The following is a 17607-nucleotide window of genomic DNA, read 5'->3' as shown; positions in this document are numbered from 1 at the left end:
TTTCTATGGAATGCATTAAAACTGAACCTGGCAGCAGTTAGTCCATTCCCTGCTCTCCAGGTGCCCGGCATGAATGAGTAAGGCACTTATTATATATAATCATCTGTACATTTTGTATGGTGCCCATTGTTTTCATTTACAACACATTTTCATTTACTCTTTTTTTTACTTAAATCCTATGTTGTGCTTTGCCTGAACAAACAAAACTAGCATTGTTTAGCTCAGGCTTGATCCACATATCTGTTTCCATACCCGCTTTGGTTGTTTATGGATGATGGGAGTTGTAGTCTGACAATGGAAGTGGGTTGGGAAACAAGGCTGAAATCACCTGGTGTTTATCTGCCATCCGATATAGCTGAACACAGGAGATAAGTAAGAAGTAAAAACACCACAGCAGGAAACAGACTGTTTATTACGCTGTTTATTACACTGATCGTGGCAAACACCATGTATATAGACACTGCTTGCTCAACCTTCCATTCCTTTACTAAATATTTTCTCCGTGTTCAACATGCTACAAACAGCATGATTTAATATGATCTTGGAAATGCGGGAGGGATTGTGTAATCACTTACAGCAATATGGCTATAATCATGTGTAGAAACACAAGGATCAGCTAAGGTTCTCCTCATTTGTCTCCTTATGCCCATGGTACGTACATTCTCTCACACTTTGGCTGATGCGGACTACAACTCCCATCATGCAGCTAGCTTCACCTGATATCACATAGTTAAAATAACAAGACATCTGCTTGTGGTCCCCAGCTGCTATAGGTAAAGTCGTAATGATCAGTTCTTCGGCCAGAATTAGTATGATAATACTTTCCCGGTGCTATGTCGCCTGTATATCACACCGTACTGGTGACTGCCCTACAGAAAAGGTCCTTGTCATTATTACATATAATAATAATAATAATATATATGTGAACACTTTTATGGTTTTAGTATAATAGCTGTTAACGCTGTAAACCTTATGTGTACACTCAAAAACACTTGAACAGAGGTGTTAATAGCCCGGAATGCACTGTAACGCTTGTTTTATTGAATTGCTGTGACACAAAACTTGCCGATTCTGTCTCCATCTCTATTAAATATTACATTTATTAAAGCCAACGTTGCTTACTCACGCTTTACCGGCTCCCAACCCAAACTTCAGATGATCTACGCAACTTACTGTTATGATCTTGACAGTCCATTTTTTTTCTCCCACTGCCTATATTAACCACTTAATATTTTCAAGGCAATTTAATGGCAATGAAAGTCAGTTATGTTTATAATTGTAACCATCTCACTCTGAGGTAAAATATTTTCTTCTTATTTTTTTTTTTACCAGGTTGGGCTCAAAGTGTTTTTTGGCCGGTCAGGGCAATGGTTTGGATCAAATGACTATGATGGAGACAAAACGTCGATATTCCATGACCTAGATGGCTCAGTAACAGGATATCCTGACACGTTTGTGGGGCGGGCAGACAACTTTCTTTTGCGCCATAAGGGCTGCCTTACAGTGCCTCGGTGGAATGGAGTGATATGCACTGGCAGATATGCACAGGTGAGCGTGCAACCTACTGTAGAACACTGTCTGTTGCTGAATTCAACTGATCTTTTTAGAAATGTTATTCATCAAATAAATTAGGGGATGTATGCAGTTGTTATTGAGCTGCAGTGGAGTGGCCTGAGCTACTGGGGTTTATATGCAGAATTAATGCCGAACGGTCCCATTAACACTGGGCTATCATCATGGAAATTCATCATGGTACACCAGTAAGGCAATAGCTGGCACTGAGTGTGATCAGGAGTGAAGCCATGAACATAGGGAATGAGTATTTCTTAGCGTATGGATTAGAGTTGTAAAGTGTGTGGGGGGTAAGCTGATGTAGTACTGCCTTGTTATAGCATGAGTACAGCTGATGGATAACTTTCTAGGTGTTGTTGAAACATTACTCTATTCCTTTGATTGTCTAGTAGCCCTTAACTGACCAAAGCTGCCTGAAGGTAATGGGAGTCATAGTTCAGAAAGCACTGGAGAGCTACCTGTTACTCCACCAAACTCCAGTGTTGGACCCTTTCTCATCTCCTTTCATATTCCGCTTAATAGTAATTGGCAACAAAAGGTTTAAGCATCTTTTTAATTATGAAAACCAGATGCATTTGTTACATCATCATTAAATGGTTTTAATTAAAAGCAAGAACTGGATTTTTCAAACGTCCTCTGGTAGCACCGAACAGCATTCATTTTTCAGATTCCTGGGTAAAGAAGAGCAGATATTATATCTCTTTTTTGCCAGAGACACATTTCCTGAGCCCAAAAGTCTTCTTTTATTGCAAATTTGAGAAAGCGACTGGGTTTTATCTGCAATTCCACTTTTGGAGACTTAAAATCTTTATAAAAACAGTGCGTGAGTCAGCCCTTCTAGATAAAATTGACTTTGCAGATATCCAAAATAGACGTGAGAAATAAAAAGTGGCTGATCCACACATTTTATTTACAACTAAAAGTCGCTGGTTTTGGAAGTGTTGTTTTTGTTGCTCCTTATAATACAGAGTTAAATGACAAGTAGACTATTTGAAAGAAATAATCAAACCTAAATATATCCAGATAAATATAACTGGAAAAGTTAGTGTGTTGTTTCCTGATTCTAAACTGAACAATATGTAGTCCAGATTTTAGTGGGCAGTTGGCTATGGTCCAATTATGTTACTCCCCACCCGCTGTTCTCCGCAGAGCTAAGACATTCTGTGTAAAGCGCACTTGCACTCTTGCACAGCTAGATGGCAGTGCTGTTCACCATGCAATAATACAGAACTGCAGACAGATGGCATTAGAGTTTGTAGATTATTGTTTTCAGACAAGCAATATTTAGTACACACCAACGTACAACATATAAAAAAAATAGTTTAATATTTTTGTATGCTTTTGTGCTTTCCAAATCTTTTTTTTTTTTTTTTTTTTTTTTTTTTTTTTAAAGATTGTCCCTTTTAACATTAAACAGATCTTACTATTAATATACAAGGTCTACCCAATCTACATAGTTAGCCAGGTAAGCCAATTAAGGTTTATTGTACCTGGAAAGTCATCTTCTAAGTAACACAGTATATTACAGATAAAAGCGAGGGAGTTTTGTTGTCACGGAACATTAAATGTCCGTGTGAATTTTTATTTCTACCTGTAACTTGTTGTTTGGTTTCCGTGGCAACAACAGCAGGCTGCGTTCCTTTTAGGGGTGGAGTCCATGTTTTTCACCCTTTCTCAGAGCTCATAATTGACTTAATGCCTTTGTGTCTGTAGTTTGCCCTAACACCATACTTTGCACTGGGTGTAACAGAATAAAGCAAACACCCTTAGATTTCCAATGACGGCACGCGCCATAAACATTATTGTACAAGATATTCTCTTTTTCTACAAACGTTGCCTTTCCTAGGGAGGAATTATGCATTATTAAGCCTCCGCTTTTATGAGAAAGATTTTTAAATCTTGCAAGGACAGTTCGTATCCATTTCTTTATAATCTTTACTGTTTTTTCCCCTCTGTCTTTTCTTGTAATGTTCCTACGTTTCTTAATGAACCGCTTAAATATATACAAACACATATTTTAATTCAAGTTAAAAGAAACACGATCTGCTATAATAATGTTTCTCATGAATTTAATAAATTTCTAATCATTTTTAAACACTTAATTTAAATTATATGGAAATATAGGAAATTAGGATGTTTTAGATTTGCACTAACCTTTCAAACACTACTAAAAATCTACTTTTTACCCGATACCAGATGTGGTTATCTTGATTTATGACTTTTTGATGTAATATATGTATAGTTTAATTGGTGAAATCTTTGGTGGTCGTGTCATTGATTGAACTATACAATATGCAGGGCAAGCAGTCCATCTTCTGTAGAAACTAACCAGGGTTGGCCCTTCATATTGCATAATCAAGTCAGTAAGATGGAAACCCATCCTGCATATACTCCGTGTTTTGGGGAATAAATCCCTATTAGTCTCTTAAGGGGCTAAATGTTAAAGTTTGACACTGAAACAAATAACATTAATTGAGAGTCACCGTTGTTTAGCACTTTAACACTTTAATAACAACCGTTAAACCCATAGAACAACCAGAAAACCCCGTAACTGTTCACATATGGGATCGCTGCTATATGTCTTGCTCGGGAGTCAGACCGATTTTTTTTTTTTTTTCCATCTACGGGAAGGGTTTTATATATTGGGTGCATAGGAATTTCTAAACCATATATATATGAAAAAACGGGTTCTTTTCTTTTGTAGTGTAAACCCATTCTTCCACTTGGATCTATTCCTCGTCCCTTTTTTCCCGAGAATTACCAAGTATAATAAAATGATTTTTTTTATTGTGTTTCATTATTTAAGTTGGAACGACCTCAGTGGCTTTGCACAGACTGTGAGCATCTCTTAAGTCGAAAGTTATAAAAAGAAATATTTATGGAAACCACATGCTCCCATTACCTGATTTCACAGTGTATGTTAAATACATATATATGCGTTTCTCTCGTCATAGCTTTATATCCAGGCGAGGCGCCCCGAGAACCTCGCCATATTGGTTTCCAGGGCAATTTATCCATCGCATCCCCTGAGACTTGTTGGTGTGAATAAGGGAGCTCCGTTCCAGCAATACCAACCAGTTGTGATGCTTCAGCAGTCGTATACTGTCCGATGGGAGGGCCAAGCCCCGAGAGAAGTCATTCTGTACCCGATCAACTTTAACAGGTAACCACTCATTGACACGTACTGTTTGGGGGAATATCCCATTAACATGGTGATTGAATGTCTGTCTCACTTTGTAGTACCTTTTGAGTCACTGTGCCATTAGGTGAAAACAATGGTAAAGAATCCTTGTGGTCAGCAAAACTGGTAAAAGCAGAGCAAACAATGTATTGGATTGTGATTGCCTCCTCTTTAATACTTGGGGCCCCAATTATTCATTATACATAACCCGCCATTTTTCTGTGTAGGCATTTAAATTAGACATATCTGAGCATTCTGCCCACATAGCACATAGTTCCACTGTTGAGATGCACAATAGTAGCCTAGGTAGCGTATTTGGAAGCTATTTGGGATACTTCCCCTGCCAAACACACAGATATTACTTGCTACATGTAAATCGCATTGCGCTAAGTTCCAGTGGTTCTGCTAGAACAATAGCTTATGCGGCCCTGTATAAATGAATAATAATATATATAATAAATTAAATGAGTTAGATCTCTTGAGAGCAACTTCACTGAGTGAACTATGCATCATGCAGGGCCAGCTCAGACCTTCTTACAGAGAAATTGGCCAAGGATCGCCCTTTATAATGTGAGTTCAAGGATTTGGCCAGGCAACTTTCCTGCAAAGCCCCTTACAACATCTGTTTGTTAATTAATTCCAAAAATTGGTCCGAGGCAAGTTGACATAAAAAAGTTTATTTTTAGTCGCCCAACATTCATAGAGAAAAGATCTTAGAAGTCCGTAGAAGGGATCTTGAAAATATATATACTTACTTTGTAATTGTTGGTCCACACAAAAGATATCACTCATTTTTTTTTTTAAAATACAAAATTATAATGGAACACTGGATGAAGTTATATAGATTTGCTTACTAACCCACACTTTGATATAATGCCATGTTCAATAATTTGATCTTTGATGGATAGGTCCCTGAGTTATTGTTTAATTTGTTACGACGCCAACTAACTTTAAAGTGAGTTAAATTGTATTTAGAGGCATCCCGAGGCACATATCTCTATACGAGTGTAGCAATGGTTTTTAACAAGCAACACGTAATCCAGCAAGCGGGAATGGCTTATTTAACATTTACAAGCAAGATGGGGATTCAGTGTGGATTTTAAATTCATCTATTGCTGGGTCAAATGATATGGGAATATCAAAGGGATTTTGCCTAGTAGGCTTCTTTCTTTAACCCCGCCAACAATACGGTTGTGGATGTTGAAACGATTGTAGTTTGATTATCACCAGATGAATATTTTGGATAATTAGTAGCAGTGTAGCCTGCCGTATGTTATATAAATTTACGTAATTATTGATACCAGAAGCCCAACATGTTCCCGTCTCGCTGAATGCCTCACACCATATGTAGGACTATCACTAGCGACACGTGACAATTGGAATTACTCCACAACATGTCCCTGTCTCGCCTTCGCAAATAATTAGCTGGATTTTTCAAGTTTCAATCAGGGCTGTCGGCGAAGCCTTTGCTTCTGAATAGCTTCCAGGGAAAGAGTCTTTGTTCTCTGTCAGTTCTGATAAGTGCCAGAACTTGCTGCTCCAACACAACTCCTAAGCATGTGTTACGGCTGCCAACGCTTCTCAGAAAACAAATTGATTTTTCAAACAGAAGCGTATGGGAACGTCGAAGGCGAGGTGCGGTGACAGTTAAAGGGTGGAGAGTGTCGGCGTGAGACGCATGCTCCGGATCGGGAGATCACGGCTTACTTGGTTCACAGCAGTCACGTACACTCTTGCTTTTGTACAGTCTGTATTCACGTGAGCGCTCTGGCACAGACTGCACAAGGGATGAGGGTTCCGTCGGCAAGAGCTTTGCTATCAATGATGTGTTTGTTTTAGTATTCAGAAGCCTATGTGTTTGGCAGGCTGCATCTGCTACCGGGTTTTTACCAGTACAAAAATATCTAAACCGTTTTTCAAAGTCTCGACGGAACAATTGTGATATTTTTCTGATCTGATGGATGTACTTTTTCTTTGCATTAATATCATGTGTTAAAGTAAACTACAGCAACAATTCTGCATGACTATTCCTCCTCATTCACTTATTTCTCCCTTGTTGTTGAATTGCTGATAGTTGTTGATTGATTTAGGCAGCCTTTGTAAGGTTAGGTGAGAAGGGAGAGCATTAAAGAAATTGATTGTGCATTCTGATTGAAAAATGTTCGATTTCATCATTTCGTATCAATGTCCAAAAAAAAACCAGCCCTCCCAGAGGAATCAAAAGTCCTACAAAATTCGTCCGAAAACTAATGTACCAAAAACAAGAAATTTGTCCAAATTGTTTGCACAAGTCTATTAGGTAATGCTGACTTTGCCACAGGCTGCTGCCAGTATCTCTATAAGAGGTGGACTTTTGATTTCCATGTGTTGTTGGTCCAAAAAATACAGTCATGTATAATAATTTTGGTGGTCCCAAACCATACCACATCTTGTTTGTAAATTGAATCATATCCTAGTTTCTTAAGTATTCATATTTAGCACAAATGTTTAGCTTCATGCATCTAGTTTCCCCTTAACACTATATTAAAAAGAATGCTAATGCTAATAATGTACATTAGGTGCATAGGTAACCTTTCCCGTGCATATGTTTATAGTAATATATTGTGGATGAAAAATGCTTCCAATGACTACTAGGAACGCACATGCATAGACTGTAAACATGGGGAGGACATGATTCATTGGGACACGATAAAAAAGGCAGAATTAGCAAAGTTTGTACAGTATTGTTCAACTTGGTGGAGTTAGCCTGCAGCTGGTGGAGCTTAGTTTTGGAAATGTAACATGGAACTCTGTATACATCCCACAGTCTCAAACATGGGCTCCTTTTCCATGGCTTAGGCCGATGACTCAGATGTTTTTCTTTTTCATTTTGAGCGCTAATGGTGTCATCCTTTGGTATTTTTTTTTTCAAATAATATATCCCAGATTATTTTGCAAAGTGGAATTCTGTATTTTAGCCTTGAAATCCTCAGGATGTTGTATGGTTGTAAAGGATAAAAGGATGCATACATTGTTCAAAGGAAAAAAAAATAGCAATCAATAACAAGAGAACATTTTAAAAGCTATTTCCACATTTAGGGCATTAACGCATGATACCGTATAAAAGTAAACTACCATGATGGAAAATAAAACATTTATATGTACTGCCACATGGTGTCATAAAAAGGGACATGGCCAGCAAATGGAATATGTGTTTTTTTCTGAGTATAAATTGTCTTCTAGACTCAAAGACTCCCTTTAAATGGGTATTTGCCATGAAAAAATAAAGTAATGTAATAGTGAGGGAAGGATAATGTTAGACATTCATTTGTGTTATTTAGAGTCCATATCTCAGCATATATGTGTTGGTCCTGATGCTCTTTCTTCCCATAGCATGCCAGTCTATGATATATATTTAACTACTGACATGCAGGGCGAGGGCACCAGCCAATGGTCCATGTTTCGCCTGGCCTGTAGAATCCGTTTTATCATATTTATGGAATTCATCTAGCCTTTAAAGCTATGAATAAAATAATTTACTAACATCATTTTGAAACTAATTGGCCTTCCCAGTTTTCTTTAGTAGAATCCATTTTTTGGTAAAGCATATGTTAACAGAATTGATTTCTACAGCTCCCACATCATGTCTGTAGGCCACATGCCTATTTGGTGACATGACCCCGTCTGGAATGTAAAAGATGTTTTATGCATTAAAACAGAAATATAGTGCATTCAAAGTAGCATTTACTGTTGTCGCAATGATACATTATGGGTTACTTTAACTATATTTCATTTATGTAGCAATAGGAAACAATGGTTACTTCGTAATTTTAAGTGGGGCATCAGGTTTCATTTAGTTGGTTCAAAACACCCAGCTTAAATTCTTACAGTACAAAAAGTAATTTAGGGTAAACATTGAAGAAAAGAAAAAAAAAAACCAAAAACCTTTTATTCATCTTTTATAGCCCTATTCCTACGGTAATTTATAATCAGTAAATGGAAATTGTCATTGATGCTTGAAAAAAAGATGATGAAATGTATTTTCCCTAGAGAGATATCCCTGGCTTAGTACTTTGCTGGCATGTTGTTTACAGCGTCTCTTGGTACACGACTCCTTTTTGGGGTAAGCTCCGGTGACCAGTCCGGGGGGTACTCGCAGAATCAGAGGCAAAGCCCATAAGAGAGTTTGGGTTTATGCAGTACAGTTGCTGACCCGGAATATTTTATGTGGTTTGGATTCCACACACCCCCCCCACCCAAAAAAAAAGATATTTTGCTCAGAGACATTTTCGGTTTTGTTACAATGAATCCCAGCTTCACACAAATAAATATTAATTATTTAGAGCTGACCAAAGAACTGGTGAACATTTAAGGTCTGGCTCTTTTCCAGCCGAGGAATGTCTTCCAGATTGAGGAATTTTGGCTGCTGGAGCCGTTTTAACCTGGAGTGCTCCCGGGTTGTAACTTTTACAGAAAGGCAGTTAGAAGCGACTCTTTCTTTTGAAATGTTTGCAAATTGAGTGTTCTGGCCCACTTAGCTACCTCTTGAATGCATTCCCGTCGTCATCTTGATGAATTGCAGAGAAATCATTTTTTTCCAGTATGTTATCACAAAGACTATATCATCATATGGGCAATCAATAAATGACACCTGATGAAGGCAGCTAAACACTTAGGAGTCATCCACCATGAAGAATGGTGAGGGTACCGGTCTATACAAGTATACGTGTCTTTTTTATTAAAGCAGAAAGGCATGTTTTTTTATATAGCCAGCCTTTTTTGTGATAAATACCGATTTAAGCAAATTAAATTACTTAAATCTCTTCACCAACATACTGTTGGTTTTGTAATGTACTACTACAAATTAGCCTTAGCAATAGATCATGTATTATATGTAATATATATATATATATATATATATATATATATATATATATATATATATATTATATTCTGCAGTGCTGTCAATATGATAAAATGATAACAAATGATATATTATTGTCATAAGATAATGTGATCATGTGAAGCTTTTAAAATGATTTTATTATGATTTTTTTATGTTTCTGAGTTTTGGACGTCATGCTAAAACGTAGATCTGTAACTGAAAACCAAAGAAGCACACTATAAGTAATAGTTTTTTGCAGCAAAACACAAAGCCATATCCGTAGTGTCAGTATTGCATCTATAAAAATGCTGTTTATAGGTATTATTATGCGTTAAGTACGTTTCAGCATTGTGTCTTTTGTGTTTGTGGTAACTCTATGCATCACCCATTAAAGTGGGTGAAGAATAACAGTTCCATGATCATATCTGTCAGACAAGGTACTGGCAATAAGTAATTTTATCTCAATATTGTTATTTTTCCTATTTGTTCACCCCTATATTATTCACTGGAAAAAGCCCAGTAGCTCCTATCCAAACACAATCTACACTTAACACCAACATATAGGCTTAAACAATTTGCACACAGAGTTTTGTTACTAATGTTTCATTCTTGAAAAAAAAAAAATTCTTAAATTTTCCACACTACAAAATGTAATGGAATGTACAATGGAATTGTAATGTTTGATGGCAATGATCTTACTGGAAAAAAACATGGCTTTTCTACATCTTGCTCCAGTGACCGCCCGCTCCGGCACGGGCTAAGGAACTCAAACCTGAATATAATGCTGGACGTTTTTGACCATCATCATGTTGTGTAGATAAAGCGGGCATTGCTACACAGCATAACATGCCTTGGTTTCTACCTCCTGCAGGGGAGACTGGTTGCAGATAGCTTTATGTTACCCAAGAAGCGCTGTATTCCAAGTTATGGCAGACATTTACGATCGCCACACCGGAAGGGTCCACAGCGTACGGCACTACTCCTGGGCTCATTCCATTCACCAGGCCTTAAACCCATCAGATGCAAGACTATTTTACTTCAGCCAAGAGTCAGGGTAAGTGTCCTTCCCAGTCCTGTTTCTGGGCAATAAAGCCGGCATTACAGTGAATGTTTCATGGTTATTTTTACAGATATTTACCATAATTGTGATCTATCCTGGCAGTTTCTGAATAAACACTTCCTTCCCTATTTACTCCTTCTATACGTATATGTGCTGGAAGTGTTCTACAATAGAAACGCACTCCTATATTTAATATTTCCAGTTTCCCCTCTGCACGCAATATGTTGCTAGAACATGTTATCCTCTGAAGCAGCTCCCTGGAGGGCAAATGTGATGAGGAATCCCTAGACACTCCCAGACATGAAGGTCACAATACTTGGTAAATGTCGCACCTGCAGCACTTTGTCAGTATAATGGATAATAGCCTGTCAGCTGGGATCCTGTCTTGATAACAATTCTAGCGTAACCTATTGCACACCCTGGCTGCTGAATATGCACATTGGTGATTGTCACCAATGCCTGCCATTCACCGTATGATAGTAACAGTAAACGCCTATGGGATGTGAGTCAACTCTAGTAACGGGAGATGGCCTCTGCTTTGGTATAATTCAAGGATTCCTTATCTCTAAAAGTAACCAGTCTGTCAATGTCAGTCTCAGAAACCGGAGCACTGGTAGCCATATTGCCTATAGCTGTAAGGTACCCATTGGAAAATCCTGATATTGACCATTTTACTTAGATTGTTCTTTACTTTGCATGCCAGAGAGTCTGAAGGGGACTCGGGGTTATGGTACCTGTTCACAGCAAGTTTACATGTAAAGGAATGCAGCTCATTCTGTACACAGTATATGTGCAAACATACAGTTGTGTCTGTTTGTGAATCTGACCAAATGTCTCCTTTGTCCCAATAGATACCTCTTCCTTCACCTACAAGCTCATTCCAATCGCAAAGGACATAGTTACTGTTCACAACATGGCTGTGAGAGAATCAAGATCACGGCTGACTTCTATCCAGAGGATCTCAATGAATGTATCCCTAACCCTTACACGGAGAGGGACAGTGAAGAAAACCCATCCCACCGGCTCTTTGTGTCTCATCGGGTTGCCATGCCATGCAGCCAGTGTGGGGCTCCACAGGTAAAAGTCCTATTAAGAAGCTGAGATGTATGTGTCCATACGTTTAGGACTCTCCGTTCATATCACAACCTATATGCATTGATGTTTGTTTAAGTAACAACCACCAACCACTTTTGTTGTGAAAGCACAACCAGATATTCTGGGCTAGGCAGACTTGGCCTAGGGCAGAATTTCTTGGGCGAGGAGAAGAAGCTCCTCTGCCACCAACTTGGGGGCAGATCGCTCTATATGGAGATCAGGCTTCACAGGCTCTTCAATGGGCCGGTTCCAAAGAAGATCTCTGATCTCCCCACCCGGCCCGCTTACACTACAGAGGTTAGTCCAGCACCAGATATGCCATAATGTCCCAGCACTAACAGTCACATTTAAGGAGGCACCTGGGGGCAATGCCCTGCATCCACATTTTAGACACATAGTAGTCACTCATAGGTTGGTGAATAGCTTTCCCTAATGTTTGGTTTAGTTACGTTATTTCAGTTTTTAAGAAACATACATCTCAACAAAATGTACTAGTAACAAGTCTACTGCATTTTATTCTATTTAATGTAATGTAGCTTTTATATTCTGTATAAGCGACACACTGATTAACTACTTGCTAGCAATATTTGTGTGCAATTGAGGCCATTTTTGTTTTCAATGATTGATTTAAATATACCGCTCTGCTCCAGAACTGCTTCAATATTTCTTCATAAATATGGTTCTATGCTCTTTCTTAATTATGCCAATCTAGATATATATATATATATATATATATATATATATATATATATATAACGGTATTATTGTACTTTTGAATGTTTAAGGGGAAATATCTCTTTGGGTTGCCATACCTTGCTCACCAGTTCTGCCCTCAAAGGGCAATACACCTCAAAGGGTTAAATAGCCCTCTAAACTGATAATTTGGTAACTGCTGTATATTGGTCATTTCATGATGTTGTTCTTTCCGGTATTTCCTTTCAGATAGCTATAACCAGTAACCCATCAATCAAATACACCAGGATACAGGTGCAGTCCCTCCGCAGGGCTGATACTTTAAATGGGCTGCAGTCTGCTTTTATTAAGGTAATGCCTTATCCAAAAATTAAACACGTTTAATAATATTATCTAAGTATAAAGCTCAAGAGCAATGTCAGCTGATTATGATATAAGGTTTGGCAAAGCTAAAAACAAAATGTGTAAGTGTTAGCTAGGTTCTGTTCTCTCTGCTGTCAGCTCCGGTTCTGGCTCATACTGCTCCTAGACCTGGACCATACCACCGCATTCTATCCAACATCTTTTTTGGAATACTAGGGGCAAAGGGACTTTGCACTTTTCCTGTTGTAAGCTGAGGATCATGGGATTTGTCGCCCAGTTAAAAAAAATAATGCCATATCTGGCATGCCATTCCCAATTAGGTTTGTACTTTAACCATAACACATACAAAAATTAAAAGGGGTTATATCTGGGAATCCTTCATTCACAACCAATTCACATTTTAATATTCTATTAATATTTATTGTTTTATATAGTGCCATCATAATCCGTAGTGCTGTACAATGGGTAGACAGGACATAACAAGTAGTACATAACATACATAAGAATTAGATTTACAGAGACAAAAGATGAGGAGGGCCCTGCTCAAACGAGCTTACCATTTATCCAACGTGCTAAGAATGTGCTTATCATTTCCTCCTTCTAATAAACTGGGTATATATAAAACATAAATGTTTGTTAATTGTTTTGTTGTTCTCTGTATTAATGCACATTAAAGCTGTTTGTTAGTTTACGTTATCTGCTGTTGTTTATTTAAGACACGTCTGCAATCCCTGATTCAAAGCAGAAGACTCCATCACAAATAAACAAGAAGTCCCTGGTCTGTGTCCCAGACATTAAAGCAGATTGACATATTTAACACAAGCAACAAATACCCAAATTTACCTGGATTATTCTATTATTATTATAAACTATAGAGTAACAAGAATAAAGCAATATATCCTTCTGTCTGTTTTAGGTTGATGAAGAAATAATCCTTTTTAAGAGAAGAGGTCTTTTCTTCTTGGTGCTAGATGCCTGCTCAGGGGCAATAGTAAGCAAGAGGCATTTTGACATGGTTAGCGATCCAAGGACTACAAAAGCCCTAAGCAGCTTCATCCAAACATCAATGAAACAGAGGTACGAAAAGAATGATGGCTGGATCAGTGTTTCTAAACTTCTTGCGACGGATTTCTCCGGCTAGATACCCTCAGTGATAGATAGATACTGTGTATGTGTATATATATATATATAATAACATACATATAGTATATGTACTTTAAACACTTTTCATAATGGTTGTCTAGGTCCGTGGTTCTGATTTGCTCCAGAGATATCATGGAAGCGCCTCCAAGTTCTGAAATGTCGGTGTTCACAAAACTTGGCTCAGCCAAACCTGTTGCACTTCTCAGAAAAGGTAATTAATTCATGTTCACAGATAATCATTGCTTTCATTTTTAAGTGACGCCATCTACATTCTTTTAGTAATGTTACCCTGTCCCACATTAAACAAAACGGTATCATTATTGTTTTTAAACATGTCGCATGATTAACTTCCAAGTCTGTTCATTATCAGCCCATAGTGGCAATTGAAGAATTCTCTCTGTTACACATGCAACACATTTTAAAGTTCTATCAAAGCAGAAATAAATAAATAAATAAGGGATTTTTAGCGTGTCCGTGGGCCATCATTAGAACGACTCTGGGGTTGTTTCATAATGACTGTGCTGCGTTTTTTCTTTATAGTAAACATTGCTAATAATCCAGTAGTACAATAGCTGCCCCATATATTCAGGGGGCTCACTAGGCCATGTATCTACAGGGGGGTTCGATTATGAGGTCACTGCTTCACAACGGTCCTATACTCATTGATTACATTGAGTATGAGCTAGATATTCATCCACTTACCTTTATTTTCGTACTGAGTGCAAAGTATCTATCTTGCATAATATAGCTATATGCATGCCATCTGGCATGTTCTACAATGTGGCCCCTCAATTTAGTTTGCACAGGGGCCCCGGGTGTTTAGTGCTGTGCCACTATAATATTGGTATCTATTATAGGTAACTTTTACTTTATGTGTTTGCTTTCTAGGAAGTTTTGCTATGGTCGGGTACAAGGGACTTTCCAGTCCATCCTGGATTAAAATAGTTAATAACGGCGCAGAGAAACGAGCTGCATCTATTCACCTTTACCTTCCATTGATGCTTACGGAATACAGATGCCCAGCTCCAAAACTTTAGGAGCCACAAGACTACAAAAGTGTCTTTAATACCTTTGTCTTCACAGTTATCTGTCCCCACGGGCAAAAAAAGAACGCACTTATTTACTGAGCCATGGAAAAGTATTTATGATAGCCCTTGTCCCAAAGACAGAATATGATCCCATGTTTTTATGCTCTTTTTGTGTATGTTTTGCAGTTAATAAATGTTTTTTTCTTTTCTGTAAGCCTGATGCATTTGACAATACAAGATCTGGTGAGTTTTCTAGAGCCAAGTCTGTAAAACCTGCACTTGTTTATGGTGGCCAATGATTTGATAAAATGGGGAACATACCGTAGAGCCTTGTGCACATACAGTTGCTTTCTGGGTCAAAATCTTTTCTTGATACTGTATGGTGAGTGAACGTTATTTCCGAGGAACAGGTAAGAAATCAATAGTTAAATTGCTGTGATGTAACCTGCACGCTGAACATGTGAAATATCTACCCCTATCTCCTCCCTTTGTATGGACAATCTCATTTGGATAGTTGTGAGTTTCATCTTTTTGGTGGAAGGTAAGATTGAGCTCAGTGTTTCAGAGGTCCCTGAGCAGATGCCAGCTTCATGTAATCATCTTGAAGAAACTGAACACATTGTGTTGGTGTGAAAAGTGCTGAGTGTAAGGTCACGATCCACAAGATTCTGTCTCTGGCTTTGTAAATGGATATGAAGTAACAGAGGAGGAAAAGAACAATCATAAGCCCTCTCTTTTTTATTGGGTTATACCTCAACTAATACTCTTCCATACAAAGAAATGTAACTGAAGGTGGTGGCAGTAATAGCTGGTAAGATATTATTTGCCCTGTTTAGAACATATGACTCCTCAGGCAGTCACTTTCTTATAAGATATCTTCTCTACCATAGAGTCTTGACAGACACCTATTTTCTTGACCACTTGGTCTCAGAGGGGTTTCGTGCTTGGCCCCCAGGCTCTTTCCATTTTGAACTGTACAAGCAAAAAAACAGCCTGTTTTCCTTTTTTCATATTTTGATTTTAATGGCTGTCACATTCTTTACCGAGATTATCTCATACTGAGCTGTTTCGTACATGTTCATGCAGATTTTGCCAAATCTAATAACTACTCAGCTTTACATGCACTTGATATCGTGTTTCATCCTGTGGCTCATCTACATATTTGAGGTATTCACTCATCGTGACAGAGATGAACATACCGCGGTGTTGCTGTCCTCACTGGCATCCTGGTGTTGGAAGATTAAATGGCAAGATATCACCTATGGAGTCATGCAGAGAGTGAGGGAGGACATGGGAGGAGGTGACAGGAGGAGTTACTGTATATGATAGACCGTGACACTAATTACAGACATAGATGTCTCCAGAGCTTACACCAAACCTGGCGTTAAGCAGTTCTTGCAGTAGATCTGCAAGAGGAGCACAACAGACGGGAACTGGGCTGAGCACCATTTAGAGCGCTGGAATCTAAGAGAAATGAGGTGCTGACGGGACAAGGAGCACTTGAGATTTAGCAGCTCAGTGAGATAACCTTATCCAGAGCCATGGAACCCAAGCCTGGCATGGACTAGATAATCCAGATGGGTTGGATATCCATGTAAGTCATCACTGTCCTACCGCTCAGGTATGATTATCATCACTGGATTCTCTCACTTGTCTGCTCTTTGTATACAAAAAGTAAGAGAGTTGTTTATTCTCAATACATTCCTTCTGTTTGCTGGACCCTGCCAGTTCCAGATCTCAGATTCTCGCTGTTAAGCAATGATACAGATGTGAAGAAAGGGAAATTGATGGTTCAGATACGTGTTGTCATTAATGTTTTTAACTTCCACTGAGCTGTTCACCTGAGCAGTATTTGTTTCTTATTTTTGGATGGGAATTGGATTATGGATTAAAGACACATCCATAACACCTGATGGTTTTAGTGGGTTTAAATCACTTTCTGCAAATTCCAAAACCTGTGCAAAAAATTATAGATTGTTAATCATAGCAATAAATTGTTTTTTACCTATATTTTTAGGTTGATCTTGAATACACCTTTGGCATTCTAATGGAAAATAAATGTGCTCACCCCACGTCACTTTTAGATATATATATCAAGATTATAGAATACATTTTTGGATTGCTGTGCAAGCGTCTAGTTAATTGTCTAGAAATACGGTATTCATTTAGAAACATAATGTTCCGATCTCTCAAAAGACATCGCATAGTATCAGTGGCCTATGGAAAGTGGGAATGCTGCCAAATCATCCAGTCTTATATTGTTTAATGTATTATATTTCTTAAGAGCAGTTCTAAGACAAATCTTTAAATTTGGAGCAATCACCAAGGAAACCAGATGGATGTTCCTGCTGGCTGCTCAGCTGTAGGGCCACGCACCAGAACTATTCTTTATAAATATAGCCCAGTGGAACTGGCAATGCCTCTTGTGTCTTTTGGTGGGCAATCTTTTGTAACCCATCCCTTAATGCACCCATCCATGATCTCTCTCAGTTGTAGGCTTTGATGATCTACAGCAGAGAATCGTAGCCCATCAAAATACTACAAGTGGTAGAGGATCATAGTTGAATCCCTTAGATTGGTCTAGGTGCATAGATTACAAATATATGTA

General features: G+C 38.2%; 2 protein-coding genes across 3 annotated transcripts in view; both read left to right on the top strand.

Annotated features, from left to right (window-relative positions):
- The window catches only part of LOC128492365 (cell surface hyaluronidase-like), a 46041-nt gene extending 30417 nt beyond the window's left edge, over positions 1–15624 (top strand). The window contains exons 18-25 of the mRNA XM_053464891.1: positions 1333–1548; positions 4527–4735; positions 10489–10671; positions 11529–11754; positions 12715–12816; positions 13745–13905; positions 14073–14182; positions 14860–15624. Coding sequence (XP_053320866.1) covers positions 1333–1548; positions 4527–4735; positions 10489–10671; positions 11529–11754; positions 12715–12816; positions 13745–13905; positions 14073–14182; positions 14860–15008 — 1356 coding nt within the window. The 3' untranslated portion in view covers positions 15009–15624. The remainder of the gene's footprint in view (positions 1–1332; positions 1549–4526; positions 4736–10488; positions 10672–11528; positions 11755–12714; positions 12817–13744; positions 13906–14072; positions 14183–14859) is intronic.
- CEMIP (cell migration inducing hyaluronidase 1) overlaps positions 1–17607 on the top strand; it is a 65640-nt gene that overhangs the window by 12704 nt on the left and 35329 nt on the right. Inside the window, exon 1 of one of the 2 annotated variants that reach the window (XM_053464893.1) lies at positions 16081–16620. The exons of the other annotated variant lie outside the window; for it this stretch is intronic. The gene's annotated coding sequence lies outside the window, so the exon portion shown is untranslated. Of the gene's footprint in view, positions 1–16080; positions 16621–17607 lie in introns of those variants that run through there. 2 annotated transcript variants of the gene reach the window in all.

This window comes from Spea bombifrons, chromosome 4 (assembly GCF_027358695.1).
Source record: "Spea bombifrons isolate aSpeBom1 chromosome 4, aSpeBom1.2.pri, whole genome shotgun sequence".
NCBI classification, from domain to species: domain Eukaryota; kingdom Metazoa; phylum Chordata; class Amphibia; order Anura; family Pelobatidae; genus Spea; species Spea bombifrons.
The sequence above is the reverse complement of the archived record's forward strand: the minus strand, read 5'-3'. Positions and strand labels throughout refer to the sequence as shown.